The sequence below is a fragment of the Durio zibethinus genome, chromosome 8, assembly GCF_047325235.1.
Source record: "Durio zibethinus cultivar Kanyao isolate XHJ-2024 chromosome 8, ASM4732523v1, whole genome shotgun sequence".
In the NCBI taxonomy this organism is placed as follows: domain Eukaryota; kingdom Viridiplantae; phylum Streptophyta; class Magnoliopsida; order Malvales; family Malvaceae; genus Durio; species Durio zibethinus.
Window position 1 is genome coordinate 24,934,654 of NC_143169.1, and position 14,074 is coordinate 24,948,727.

The 14,074-nt window shown below is 32.4% G+C and overlaps 1 protein-coding gene across 2 annotated transcripts; it reads right to left on the reverse strand.

The window, feature by feature from the left end:
* Nucleotides 1–5,866: 5,866 nt before the first annotated feature.
* LOC111278172 (receptor-like protein 4) lies at nt 5,867–11,558 on the reverse strand. 2 transcript variants are annotated; one of them, XM_022864720.2, is made up of 9 exons: nt 11,320–11,558; nt 9,438–10,493; nt 9,119–9,266; nt 8,131–8,202; nt 7,794–7,865; nt 7,091–7,162; nt 6,937–7,014; nt 6,581–6,762; nt 5,867–6,327 (listed from the first exon to the last, which is right to left on the reverse strand). In XM_022864720.2, the coding sequence occupies exons 1-9, from the start codon at nt 11,387–11,389 to the stop codon at nt 6,203–6,205; spliced, it is 1,875 nt and encodes a 624-aa protein (XP_022720455.1). In that variant the 5' UTR covers nt 11,390–11,558; the 3' UTR covers nt 5,867–6,202. The 2 variants fall into 2 exon arrangements, with proteins under 2 accessions (XP_022720455.1, XP_022720456.1); XM_022864721.2 differs by having other exon boundaries at nt 5,867–6,324; nt 11,320–11,554.
* Between the last annotated feature and the right edge of the window lie 2,516 nt (nt 11,559–14,074).

Genomic DNA, 14,074 nt, shown 5'->3' on the forward strand with positions numbered 1-14,074 from the left:
CTTTTTCTCATAGGCAGCAAGTGTTTCATCTCCATTTCATCGTACAATCTCTAAAACATAAATAAAGGCATAGAATTATAAATGTTTTTTTTTTTCGTTTATAAATTCTAAACCCTGTGCCAAAAGTTTTTATTTCCATGCAAATTAACAAGCATTAGAAAAGTTGCTAAACACCCTTGGCATTGCAGGAACCGGGGATAGAAACCTGGCCAATGCCCCGTGGCTCACCGATCAAAACTTTAATCCTCCCCTTATTAGGAGAAAACTTATATAAACTTTTTTAAACGAAGTTTGTAAGTTTTTTTTTTCAAAAATTATTTAATAAAAATTTTAATAAATAATAAATTGATAGAATTTAATGTAAAAATTAATAATATATAAAATATTATTTATAATTCAAATTTAATCGATATTTATTCAACATTAAAAAATTTGTTAATATTTTTATTAAAAAAATTTATTTTAAAAAATGTATTTATTAAAATTTATAATTTTAATTTATATAACAAAATTTTTTAATATATTTATTTTAATTTTTTATTTTTAATTAAAAATTTTTCAAATTTCACTTGAAAAATTTCCTCTTTTTTAAGTCTTTCCCCCTTTATTATTCCATTTTAAAGGAAAACAATTGTTTCAAAGTCATAGAAAATATACTTACTAACAACCTTTTGGGACCATTTTTTTTATATTAAAAAAAAAAAAGAAAAATCATTTTCGTGGGTCCCTCTTTATCTCCATGATCTGGAGATGCATTGGAATGACTGTTTGCTCGTATTTAGTAGTTTTGTTCTTTTAAAAGATTTAAAGATATTCCTATATCAGCTCCTTTGTACATTTTCCACACTGGGCCCGTGGAATTAGCCAACAGGATTTAGCCACCGTCCAACACATTTCATATCCAACGTAACTATCAGAATCTTCTTTACCACTGTCAAAAGGATGCGTTTAGACTAAGCTTTTGATTCTTCTTTTTTATTTTTTAATGAACTATAATAAATTAATTGACAGGAAAATAAATCAGAAAAAATAAAAAAAAAAATGTTTTTAAAAGCGGTGAGTGAAAGTCAAAACCAATCGTAATGACCACTTGAAATCTCATACACCCATGGATGAAGCATGATCCATCATTAATGGCTGCCACGTAATTAAATATGCGGGAAGTGGGAATCGTAATCCCGAAAGGATAAATATTGTTTGGATAAACGATAAGATTAGATGTAATTAAATTAAAAATAATAATAATATTATTATAATTATAAATAAAAAATTTTAATAAATTTTTATATTAATTTAATTTTATTAATATTAATATTTAAATTTAATTACATCGCTTTAAAAATAGGATGAAATTCGAACAGATATTAAGGCATGAGAAACACGAGACAAGGAAAACGGATTCGTGTGAACTATTAAAAACGACGTCAAACCGTCGCTGCCGCCGTTACCGACAGGATCACGGAGTTTCTCTCTGTACGATAAAAGAAAAAGCACAAAACAAACAGACTACAGAAGCAAAAATTTAGTAAAAGTAGCACTTACTATTTCTTTTGTTCGTAACGTCAGGAGTACCCGTGACGCATTGCCTGCCGACAGATTCGTTGGTGAGGAGCGGCCGCAACGTTGTAAGGTTGCCACGTGCAGTTTGACGAGGGGTCCACTTTTGAAAACGTTGTAGATGGGGACCACCAGATGAAGTGGGTGTTTGAAATAACGGCCTGTTGGGTGCAGCAGCCGCAGCCGTGATGATGGTGATGAAGCCAAGTGACTGGTAACGCACAGAAGCAAAATGTAAAAAGAAAGAGAATCGCAGAAAGTTAGCGTGTTTGGGCTGTTTTTACGTACTTTTTTTTATTATTTATAGAATTAAGTATTAAAATTTTGAATTTTTAATATTTTATTTAAAAATTCTTTAAAAAATCCAATAACCAATAACTCTAATCAGTCTAAATTCTTAAAAAAAAAAAATTTACCTTTCCTTAATCTTGCAATCCGGCCGTCCAATAAAATTAAAATTGCCCCCAAAACATTAAAATCCAAAGCTCCCAGCAAGCTTGATTTCATTTTCTAGTTTGATGAAGATACATAATGATTGGTGTATAAAAAAGGGAGAGTAGGAAAGAAAGTGGTCAAACTGTAGCAATTTGGAAACGGCATTGATGAAAAATTGTTAGTTTGATACTATGTAGTGAGCCTTGGATTAACATATTCAATTCGACAATGAAATTGTCTTGATTTGCATGATGGTCACAAATCATGGTGGAAAAAAACCGTCGTCAAAACGTTACACACCATATAAAATCCAACGAAAGAAATTCTGTTTGGGTTGATTATAAAATGAAGTAACATGATTTAAATTAAGGGTAAAAAAAAATTAAAATAAATAAAAGTTAATTTCAAATTATAGTGTTTAGTTTTTTTTTATTTGATGTGAATTAAATCCATATATTAAATATATATATATATTAAATTTATATAAATTTAAAATTTTAAAAATAAAAAATAAAACCAAACTTAATTATATATATTTAATTTTTATAAAATAAAAATAATTATTTTGTATTTAAATTTATTTAAATATATTAAAAATTATATTAAAATAATAAATAAAAATAAATTTTAAAAATTAAGAACTGAATTAAATCGATAAAATTTAATTTAAATCATATATATAAAAATTCATTTCAGATTTAAATTAAATTTAAAAATTTATATATTATGTAAAAAATCAATTAAATTTGATTCGATAAATTATTATAACATTAGAAATAACAATTCAATCCATTTTTAGTGAGTTTTGATTTAATATGATCTCTTGAAATCATTTTTTTTTTTTGTAAATTAAATTTTAAGCCAAATCAGATTAGATAATAGTAAAAAAAAATCGAATTTAAGTTGAAATTGCATTTTAGATAAACGCTACTCGAGTAAACCTGATATATATAATATTTTTAATTAATCATTTAATTATATATATTTATATATTTATTTAATTTTATATTTTATATTTAAAAATAATATTTTATTAATTTTAAATCGAATCGAATAAGATATAATTTATATAATATCAAATCAAATTTAAATATTTAAAACTTAAAAATTATTAAATTAAATTAAATTTAAATATTATAAATATAAAATCAAATCATATTTAAAAAATACAAAAATTTATCCGACCGATCTATTTTCATCCATGTGTAACGCTTAATTTAAAGTTAAAAAAATGGTTAAATTTAGAGAAAAAGAAATACATGGCGTAGGTGGGGGTGCCGTCATTCATTGTTTTTCCTTGGCATGTGCCGAACCCCATAGCCCCAAATGTCGTCCCATCTGGGTTTCCCTAGGCCACGTCAATCAATTATGGTTTGTACCATTTGTCAATGGAGGTACCAGCAAAATGGCGTGGGAGTTTTGGTGGAAATTAGTGAAAGAAAATGGCTTTTCCCAGACCGCCTCAAGCTTTTTGTCAGTGTTGGTACCTTCAAAATGGTATGGGTGTTTTGATGGAAATTGGTGAAAGAAAAAGACATGATTGGATTGATTCCTTCTAAAACTATACCTTGTCGTAAACTAGAATATTTTACTTTGTTTTGGCACAAAATTTCCCACATCGTTTAAAAAGCAGTCTGCTGTTGTAGAGCGGATAAATTTCAATCACAGCACTAAACTTTTTATTATGATTTCAATTTTATCCTTAAATCACTTTTTTTTTTTCCATTTGATTTTTCAACCTTTCTAAAATGGTTTTACTTTGATGCTTTTGATGCTTTCATCAAACGTTTTTGTTACAAAATAATAATTAAAAATTTCACATAGGTAATACATATCATCCTACATAGGCAATTAGAAATCATTATACGTGGACATCCATGAATACGAATATTTGAAGGATCACAATGAAACTATTTTGAAAAAGTTTGAATTTTAAATGAAATGATTGAGAGATTAAGGACCAAAGTGAAACTAGAATATAAAACTTTGAGACATAAGTGAAATTTACCTTTTATAGTACATTAGCAACATCACTTTTTAAAGCCGATTTGGGTTTTCTTTACATTTTTACAGTTTGTGGAGCTGAATTTTTCACTCTTTCAAGCCCATATTTCCCTTTTCTTACACTCAAAGCACAAGCAACTAGGGGTGTTCGTTCGGCAAACGTAAATCTACGTCCTCAAATAATGCAAAAGCCACACGCTTTGCTTATTGCTTCCCATTTTTACGTGACAAATAAACAAAGCTTCCACTTTTAAGTGTCCAGTCCCCGGAACAATCCTCACTCTCACCTCACCAGCGCGTGTTTCAAGTTTTAAATGTTTTTGTTTTGTATTTTTATTTACGCAACATTAATTCCTTTATGTCTTGAAACCAGAGAATCTGTAATCTGTATGGTTTCCGGGAGGCAGTCAGGAATTCATTTTTCACCGTCTGATCAAGTGCCCTATGCCGTGGGAAATCGACGATGGATAAGTTACTGACTGTATTTTGCATGAAAAGAGAAACATAAATAATTGATAAAAAAAAACAGCTGAGAGTTGTTTTATAGAAAATGAAGGAAAACATATATGTATACAAAGGTTCTTCGCTTTTTTAAATGATCTGACGATTGTTTTTGTTACTAACTCTCCTTTTCAAGTTTTTTTTTTTTTTTTTTTCTGGCTTTTCACAGCCACGAAAGGAGGAGGTTCATTCAAATCTATAGGCAAGCCACGTCGAACAATCCCGAGAAAAATTTTATCTAAATTTTTTTCCTTACACGGAGAGTTCCTTTTTTATTTAAATAAATGGACAACCTTTGATTCTCATATCTATGAATTTTAACTTTGAAGCTGATCTAACGGCGGCCATTCATTTCATAAACATCAGCATAAAGACCTTTGCTGTATGTATTATTTATTACAACACACAGAAAAAAGGTGGGCCTAGCTTTTAAAAATGAAAAACAATCTTAAAAAATAGAGAACCGCCGTCTGATTAGACGTGAGAGTAGAGGAGGCTGTCATGTGCCTATACTCCTGGCCGGTGCTTACGTATGCTGTACTCCGTTTATACGGCATTGCTAGCGGCGCATGCCTCAAATATTTCAGTATAAATAAAGAAAAGAAAAGAAGAAAAAAAAATGTTTGAACATGGTGACGATGATTATAAGTGCGGATGGCAGAGCACCAGAGCGCATGGGGTGGCGTGTTACGTAATAAGTGAGACCCCACGTAGAATGTACAAACGGAGTTGTCCGAGTTGCAGGAGACAAGAGCGAGTTGCTACGGTACTGAGTGAGTTTAATTTTGAGGTGTCGTGTTTGACTCGGTTTTGAGCGGCTGTGGGAGTCAGGAAAAAGTGGTGTCCAGTGTTGGGTTGGGTTTGGGTAAAGTGAAAACTGGGGAAAGTGCCCGGTGAGAGGGTGATGTAGGCGAATGAATGCAGGTAACTGCCCATGATCCTGACACTGTGACACATGATCACGTGAAGTTATTTTCATGGTATTTGGATTCTGTTTTCATCTTCTGTTTATTTTTTATTAATTTATAAAATTTTTTAACCATCTTTGAGGATTGTTGCGTCATGACACGTGTTAGAATGAACAATGTGCAATAGGCCTTTCCCAAGTCATCATAAAAATTTATTTGCATAGAATTGTAAAAGAAAAACATGACCGGTTGGACATACACATTTGCTAACATTCTAAACAGCAGTCTCTTGAAAAAGAAAACGAAGCAAAGAAAATATAAGCATATAAACATATAAGCAAAGAAAATAAGCTTACAGCTTACTCCTGTGAGAATTATGTCCACTGTTTCCATTCTGCCAGGACCCGATGGAGCCAGTCGACGTCGATTTCCTTTCTGAATTTACTACAGAGAAGATTAGGTGGATAAATATTGATTTTGTATATGCACTAGTTCTTCAATCTGTTACAAGATTTCTTTTGCCAAGATTGATTAAAAAAAGAATTGAAGCGATGTACAAGACGATTCACTTTGCTGCATTTACTGTCATTGTTGAGGTATCTGACCTTTTAGATGTGATTCTATAGGCTTTTTACAGCTTTACCGGTGATGATTTCCGGAGGGAAGGAAGATTAGACAGCATCATGAACTAAAGAAACTGAGAGGGCCAAATCAACTAGGTTGTTCTGCAGTTCGTATTCATGATCGAATGAGAATCCAGCAACCCAAACAAGACGAAGAGTTGGAACACTAATTAATCACGATAGCAAGCTAGGTCCATTCTCAGCAGCTGTCCGAGCATGGCCATGATTATGATGCCTCGACATCTGGATATCATGCGACAAGTGGGTCCTTGCCTTTGCATAGGGAGCACCTCTTGCTGCTAAAGAGAAGGAAATATAAAATATGCAATGAAAAGAAAACTAATAAATGTTGCTAGTGCAAACTTTGATTTAATGTCCTTGTCATCCCATATTCTGGGTAAAAGAAGCAACTTTGCAGGCATTAATCACATAGGGTGTCTCATTTTATACCAGTCCAAGGGATCTAAACCAATTGATTTTAACATTCAAAATAGTTATTAGGCCAAATAAAACTGTTATAATTGTTATGAGATTTATCCCGAAGGTACTAACCTGCAATCTGCTTTGATCGAAGTATATTCTGCCGCCTTTTCCACCAACACACTGAACAGATAACAAGCAGTAAGAAACACAAAGATGCACCAAAGCCAATGCCAACTTTTGCACCAGCAGAGAGATGGGGTCCACATGTACGTAATCCAGGTATGCCGCAGAGACCAGCATTATCGGTGAAACTGCATACAACTAGATTAAGTATCTGGGACAGAACTTGGAATAATAGACGTGTAAGTGCATGCTCTTGTTTTCATCTTATCTAAGTATTTCTTTCCTTATCATCATTATGTGACAAGTTCATTCCTCATAGAGAAACATTTCAGACCAATACTAACAAGATTCTGAGAACATACTTGAAGCTAGCTCCATTCAAAAGCCTTCCTCCAAGTGCAGCTGGAACTCTTCCTGACAGAGAGTTGCTGTTAAGATTCCTGCACAATGAGAACTTAAATCAAACTCCTCCTTTATATGTTCAGATTCCAAAGTTAATCAATGGTTGAATCTTACAGTCTGCGTAATGCAGTCAACTGTCCTAGGCTTTCAGGAATTGATCCATTGAGGAAATTGTAGGAGAGATCCCTGCAATTTATATCCAGACATCATTTCGATAAGTTGGATAAAGTTCAGGGAAACATAAATGATGAACTGAAATAGTCATGTGCTTCTCATAAGCTTAGATATTAGATCAAACTCAAATTGTCCATTAAGAGAAGAATGTAAATTTCGTGCATGCAGAGTTTAATGCCCTTTCAAGCATGACGGCTACTGAAAGGATATAACTAACAACTCCATGGATGCATCATTGATCTACAACACATTAGACATGATGATTTTATCAAACTTATCGTCACATGTTCATGCAGAAAATACTGACAAGGTTTACAGTCATTAAGTTGTAAGTTGTTTTAATCAATAGCTCGTACACATTATGTTCCACATAACTTGGGAAGTAAAAGTTCTAATGAAGAAAAGTTTTGGGTCCTTGAAAAACCTCCTCCCAACACTATAATGTGTCTGTCTTTAAAAATGAAAAGGAACAAACAAGTTACGCAAAATCTATCATGGAGAAAATAGACAAGAGTTGTCCTATATATATGACAGTCCTAACTGTATAAAAAGTATATTATTTCAAAGAGTTTGGAATGTAAATATAGAAGTTAATACAATCAAAAGTATCTTCAAGAAGGACAAGAAATAATGCTACACTTACAATATTTCTAAGCTGGTGACTGTTCCAAGTGACGACGGAATGGTCCCATGAATTGAGTTTCCACTCAAGTTTCTGTAAAAGCCAAGCACATCATAAACAAGAGAAAGGGATATTAGGCATATATGAGGTTCATATTTTGTAAAATTAAGAGTAAGCAAAACCCTTGCAACAGTCTGTGAAAGCAAATAAAGGCAAATAAGTTTTATGTCAATGCTACTATATTCTCAAGGTCTAAAACAACAAGCAGATGAGGCCCTGCCCTTAGATCATGATTAATGCCCAACATAACAAATAAAAGCAACTATAATGAAAGTGATGGAGAACTATTTGTACTTACAAGTTCTGCAGGTGATGTAGTTGGGATATTTCATTAGGCAAGAAACCCCTTAGACCTTGATTGTCAAGACCACTGATCATGCAGAAATCAGAAGGCAATAACTTATAATATACCAATATAACTGATGAAGAGACTGTATCTTAAGCTTTGCATGAATCTCATCACAAGGTTGCAATTAAAAGTTTAAAACATTTAGATTCTAGGAAACACTTTGCTATACATATAAATGTGCACTACAGCACCGGTGCATGGCAGGCAGACTTTAAATAAGTGATGTGGTTCCTTTCCAAAATCTAACCAGTGCATTTAGTTTGTCATGCATCCACACTTCAGGAGTCACAGATGAGAATGAATAAGGTGCAGAAATTCAGGCCTAGTGGGTTAGGGAAAACCAAATGGAAGAGTAAAGCAGGGAAAGGAGATGAATAGAAGCATCTTTGACTTTTTCTTGCTTCTTGTATGTTACAAGCATTGGTGTTGAAGTGGATAAGATTAATTCACTAGCAAATTGGAGTAAATGAAGTGGCTGAGTAACTAGGTAAGAGAATTCTATATAGGTGGTTGGGAGTCTATGATTCCATGCTTGTGTATAGCAAACATATTCTCAGTACTTATTTAATATGACACCAACTATGTAGAATGATGTTGGTTAAACCTTGAGAACTTCAAATCTACTTCAGGATAGCAAAAAGCTGAAAACAGTTTATGACTAACAGCATCCTTAATGTGGAAAATGTCATAATCACTGGCAATGTAGATTACCAATATTAGAACTCTCTTTTTTTTTTTGTTGCTTTACTGAAAATTAAATATTCATAATACGTTTTAGCATATCAAGAACAGTGGAAGAGGCTATGCCATAGCATAGACATCAGTTTCCTCCACATAAATCATTAAATCAACAGAAGCAAATTGAAAATAACAGATAATATCAGCAGAAAATAATAATAATGAAACTCAAAGATAGGGCAAAAGATCAAGAAAGTACAGGCCATCAATGAACCAATTGCTGCCAGAATTATCAAAATGACAATCTGCTCCACTCCATGGATGCTCCTTGGGAACACATGGGTCTCCATTCCACCCAAAACGATTAGGAAGCCCCAATGCTTTCTTCAATGCCTGTAAAGCCCTAACTAGAATCAGGAATGATTAAGAAGTTAGTAAATGTCTACCACCTTCCAGAAAGAACCTTGCTTATATGCAGTTAAAAACGATTTCCAATACTGGGTCCTATCATAGACAGCCTATACAGTCTACTGAAGAAATAGAAGCTAAAGTGTACAAGTAATAGAAGAAAGTAATACCTTCTTCTGGTAAAGTTTGGAACTCTGCAGCTATAATTTCAAAGACCTCAATGGCATTAAGGATAGCATGATTGCCATTTTTAGGGCGAAGGGTTATTGTCAGAGTCCTTCCACTAAGAGCAACAGTTGTGTTAAGTACAAGTGCAGTATAGCGGTCTCCACTCATCTCCACAACATCTATGTCTTGAAATACAGTGTCACCATTAATCAGGACATCAAATACCCTTTGCCCTGCACCGGTGATAGTAGCATCAATCTCTGCAAAATGTAACCATAACGAGTAGTTCTTATTGGGATCCACATCCATTGTATAAGCTAAATCTGGCTGACTATCAGTACTAACAATAGCACTTTGGTAAAGGGCTTCTGGATAGAAGTTTGGTGCAACTGAAGCTTGTTTAATGCTACTCTCAGTTGATCTTGGTTCATCAGCATTTTGGCCAAAAGTTCTGATGGGGTTCCAAAATCTATCTCCACCCCAATGATCCCCACTATAATCTTCATCAAATTTTGGCTTTGATGTGCCACAAGTCAGTCTTGAAGTTGTTTTCAAGATTACACCTTTACCCCACTCTGGACCAAAAAAGTAAGCTTTATCATCAACTTGAAGAATTTCAATAGAAATAATTGCTGGATCTCCATGACCAGTACTATGGAAGCAAATAGATACTGTGCCATCCAAAAGAAACACAAGGGCTTCAGCAAACACCTGGTCATCATGGCTAGTCCAACCTGAATTCAAAGAATGAATTAAGGTGCCTTCAACAGATACATCAAATAGAGGTTCATTATCAAACTCAGGCTGTGCAACTAATCCAAAGAAAATCCTCACAGAATAGTGCCCCTTTGGTACTCTATCAATATTGTAGCAATTTTCTGGACCTTCAGATAGAGGGAAATAGCGAAGAGATTTTAGTGGAGGAGTGATGAAACTTGGTAGTGTTGCATTAGCTGGAATCCCCCCTGTGTATGCAAAATCTTTATACCAACGTGCATAGGTTGGTGGGGTTTGGACATTTTCACGAGCGCCACAGCTTATGCGCATAGCAAAAGGTGCTGTAGTAAAAAAACATGACAAAGTTTAGCACCAAAAACCACCAAATAAGAAGAAATCATTAGAGAAAAACATGAAAAGCGAATATTCTTTTATCCACAAGCTGTAAGCGAAAATTCATTAATGCAAAATAGGCAATGCACATATAATAAGCTAGTCCACTTAAAATTTCCAAATTACTCCTTTTAGTTTTCTTATTTCACAAGACAAAGTTCCATTGCAGTAAACAGCAATGAATCAATGCGGCATGGAGCAGACAACCATACCTACAGAATCCACAAGCAACCGGTTTGGTGATGGAAGAATTGTTCTCGTTCTTTTGCTTTTTTTAAATTCATCTGTAATTAATTCCTTTATTATTTCCAATCACATATCATACAAAATATAAAAGTACATTTAAAATTTTGGTTTCGATCATTTCCCTACATTTTCTCGTATCCAAACAGGATCCAAACCGATCAACTACCTCCATACTTTGATCCAGATTCCAGACACTATCTACTTAAAATTTCCACAAAAAGCACATTCATATCCCCCGATTCCGTTACATTTGACTCAATCCTGCAACTCGTTAACATCAATGCGAAAAACAAAATTCACAATTCAAAAATCAGCCAATCGAGCAAATCACCAAAGACGAAAACGAACGAACCGTAAACTGAATTATAAAAATCCAGACTCGTTTATAACAAGCTCAATCAAAATGCAAGTAATCTAACACTTCAAATATACCAAACCGAGTCTCGAAGCAACCAAAAAAAAAAATCCAAACAACAAAATTAAATCAGAAATTAAAAAGAAAAAATCATCACAGTAGTGGAAGCTAACCAGGCCGAGCTGAAGATGAAGAGAGAGATAAAAAGAAAACGAGAAGCCATAAGAGAGTAAATCTTAGCATCTTAGCTTAAGCTTCGATTTGCTTCCTCCTTTTTTGCTTTTCTTTTTCACATTCTCTCTATCTTTTCGTGTTCCTGCTCTTTAGAGAGAGAGAAAGTGATTGTAGTAACTGCTGGGGACGTGTTTGCACCAACTGTTGGGGAATTTTTAACTTTTTTTTTCATTCATTATTAGTTGACTCGTGAAAGAAATTAGGTGATATTAATGTACAGGTGAGCTTCATCAATGGGCAATGGAGCTTTTGATCTGACGGCTGCAAAGGTGATTAGAAAACGTTCAGTCAAGTCGGAATTGTACGGGTACAATGGCGGTAGAGATCTGAAAGAGGGGCCTACCTTTCTAGGAATGGTGGTGACATGAGATGATGTTTGCGGGTGGAGGAAATTGCTAAGATAAGTCCAAATAAATTTTTTATTGCTATTTCCACGTAAGATATGCGTTTGTAGAACAAACGACAAAACACAGAAGCCACGTGACGAGGCGGAGAGAGCAATAGTCCACAGGACGAGGAGGAGTGAAAAATTCGCTGAGTTTACGAAAATGAACTTCGAGGTTCATTTTGATTTTAGATCGGACGGCCGAGGATGCAAGTCAAAGTTGAGAATTTCTTTTGACCTTTATTGCAACACGAATTGTTGCGCAATCCTCGGAGTAGTGCGTGCCAAAAGTAAGCAGTAGGCAACTAAACTGAGAAATCGGGTCAATTGCCACAATATGGTTCTATCATTTTTTTTTTCTCTTTTTTTTTTTATCATTATCATTTTACTATGAAAAATTATCTTATTGATATAATTTTTAAATTTTAGGATAATATTAAAAAATTAAAAAAATAAGCGAGCTATATATTAATTTTTAATTTTATTTATAAAATTTAATAATTTTACTACCAAATTATGTAGACACGAACTCTTTTATAATTAATGAAAAATTCTCTTATTTATATAATTTTAAAATTTTAAGATAATATTAAAAAAATTAAAAATAAGTGAGCTATATATTAACTTTTTAATTTTATTTTAAATAATTTTACTATCATATCATATTATATAAATACAAACTCTTTTATAATTATGTATAAATAAATGAGTTAATTTTCACATTATAAGCAATTCTTTCTTATAAGTGCGTGATCCATCATAAATTAGATTCTACTAGAGTTATCAAGAAGTTTGATGTCGTTTAACTTTAATCACATTTATAACATTTTAACTAAAATCAAGTTTATTAATTAAAAATTAAAATTATCTAATTAAATATTTAAAATAAAATTTATCTATTTACTATAAAATAAACTTTTATTACTATAATTAAAGTATATCAACATTTTGCAATAATCTCAACACAATGGAGTTCGTTAAGATAAAAAAAAACCTATAAAATTATCATAGTTTGTTGTTGTATTTATATATATTAATTATATATTCCTATTTTTAACAATAAAAATGACCATAGTTGTTATTATTAGGCATTTAAACAAGCATTTAATGATTTGGTAATGAAAATAATGGATATGGTTGCAGTTGATTAATTTAATAGTAACATTATAAGTATTTATTATTTTGGCAAATTGGAATAAGCACTCGTGTCAAATTTATTTTTGTTTGTTAGGTTAGCTGACACACCATGAGAGAGACGTTACAACAATTCATTAAAAGAAAAAAAAAACAGCACTTCAAAGTATTTTTTTAGAAGAAAGTATTGTCTTTATTGGCCTTTTTTTCTTATGACAAAATGACGTTTCCAGTTTAGTTATGTCTTATGTGGACATATAACAAGAGATTATAAATGGTTATGGAATCGAATCCCATGCATGCATGGACCACACTTTCTTGTCTAATTCGGAACTATGATCTGATATCTAGCAAATGAGGTAAAAGCAATTGTGTATTTACCCTTTTTCTTGTTTTTTTAACTAAAATACTTACAAAAATGACACAAACATGATCCTTTCTTGTCGATTTTTTTTTTTTAAATTTTTATCTTCTTGACTTTAAAAAAAGATACTAACTCTTGTATATCTTCGGAGCATGTAGGCCGGGGGGGGGGGGGCGGCTGTTGGGATGTAATACATGCTCAGTTTAACTATGATTAAAGATATAATCAGATCGAGTAGAGTTAATACAATGAAAAATTCAAATTCGAATTCAACTCTCAATAAAAAATTTGATATTCGATTCAAATTCTATCAAGTTTTATTTTTTTAGTTCGAGTTTGATTCATAATCGAAATCAAGCAACTCAAATTTGTTCGATTAAACTCAATTAATATGTTAAAATAAATTCAATTCTTATACTTAACAAAAGCTTTATTCTTATATTCGACAAGAGTTCAAACTCGAATTTGAAATATTTTATTAATTAAAATAATAATAAAAATTTAAATATAAAAATTTAATTAGACTCGCGAGTTACTCGAACCTGATATAAAAATACTCGAATTTAGCTTGATCGATAAGTCGAGTTCAATAATAATTGAATCGAATTTAAATTTTATTCGAATCAAATTCAAATAACTTACGAATACTAATATATCACTTACACCTTTAACCATTACAGTTTTTCTTGCATTTGCATGTCTAATATTAAATGTATGGATTTCAAACATCAACATGCTCGGCTTAACCACGTCAGTCTCTGGCTTGGTTGTGTGTTGGCTGCTTCCATTGTTCTTTTGGAATCTTTAATCT

Excerpts from the sequence above, each read along its gene's own strand:
- LOC111278172 (XM_022864720.2), bottom strand. The coding sequence starts at position 11,389 with ATGCTAAGATTTACTCTCTTATGGCTTCTCGTTTTCTTTTTATCTCTC. Across the intron at positions 10,494-11,319 it reads TTCATCTTCAGCTCGGCCTG|CACCTTTTGCTATGCGCATA; the intron begins GTTAGCTTCCAC and ends TTTTTACTACAG. Across the intron at positions 6,763-6,936 it reads TTGAATGGAGCTAGCTTCAA|TTTCACCGATAATGCTGGTC; the intron begins GTATGTTCTCAG and ends AGTTGTATGCAG.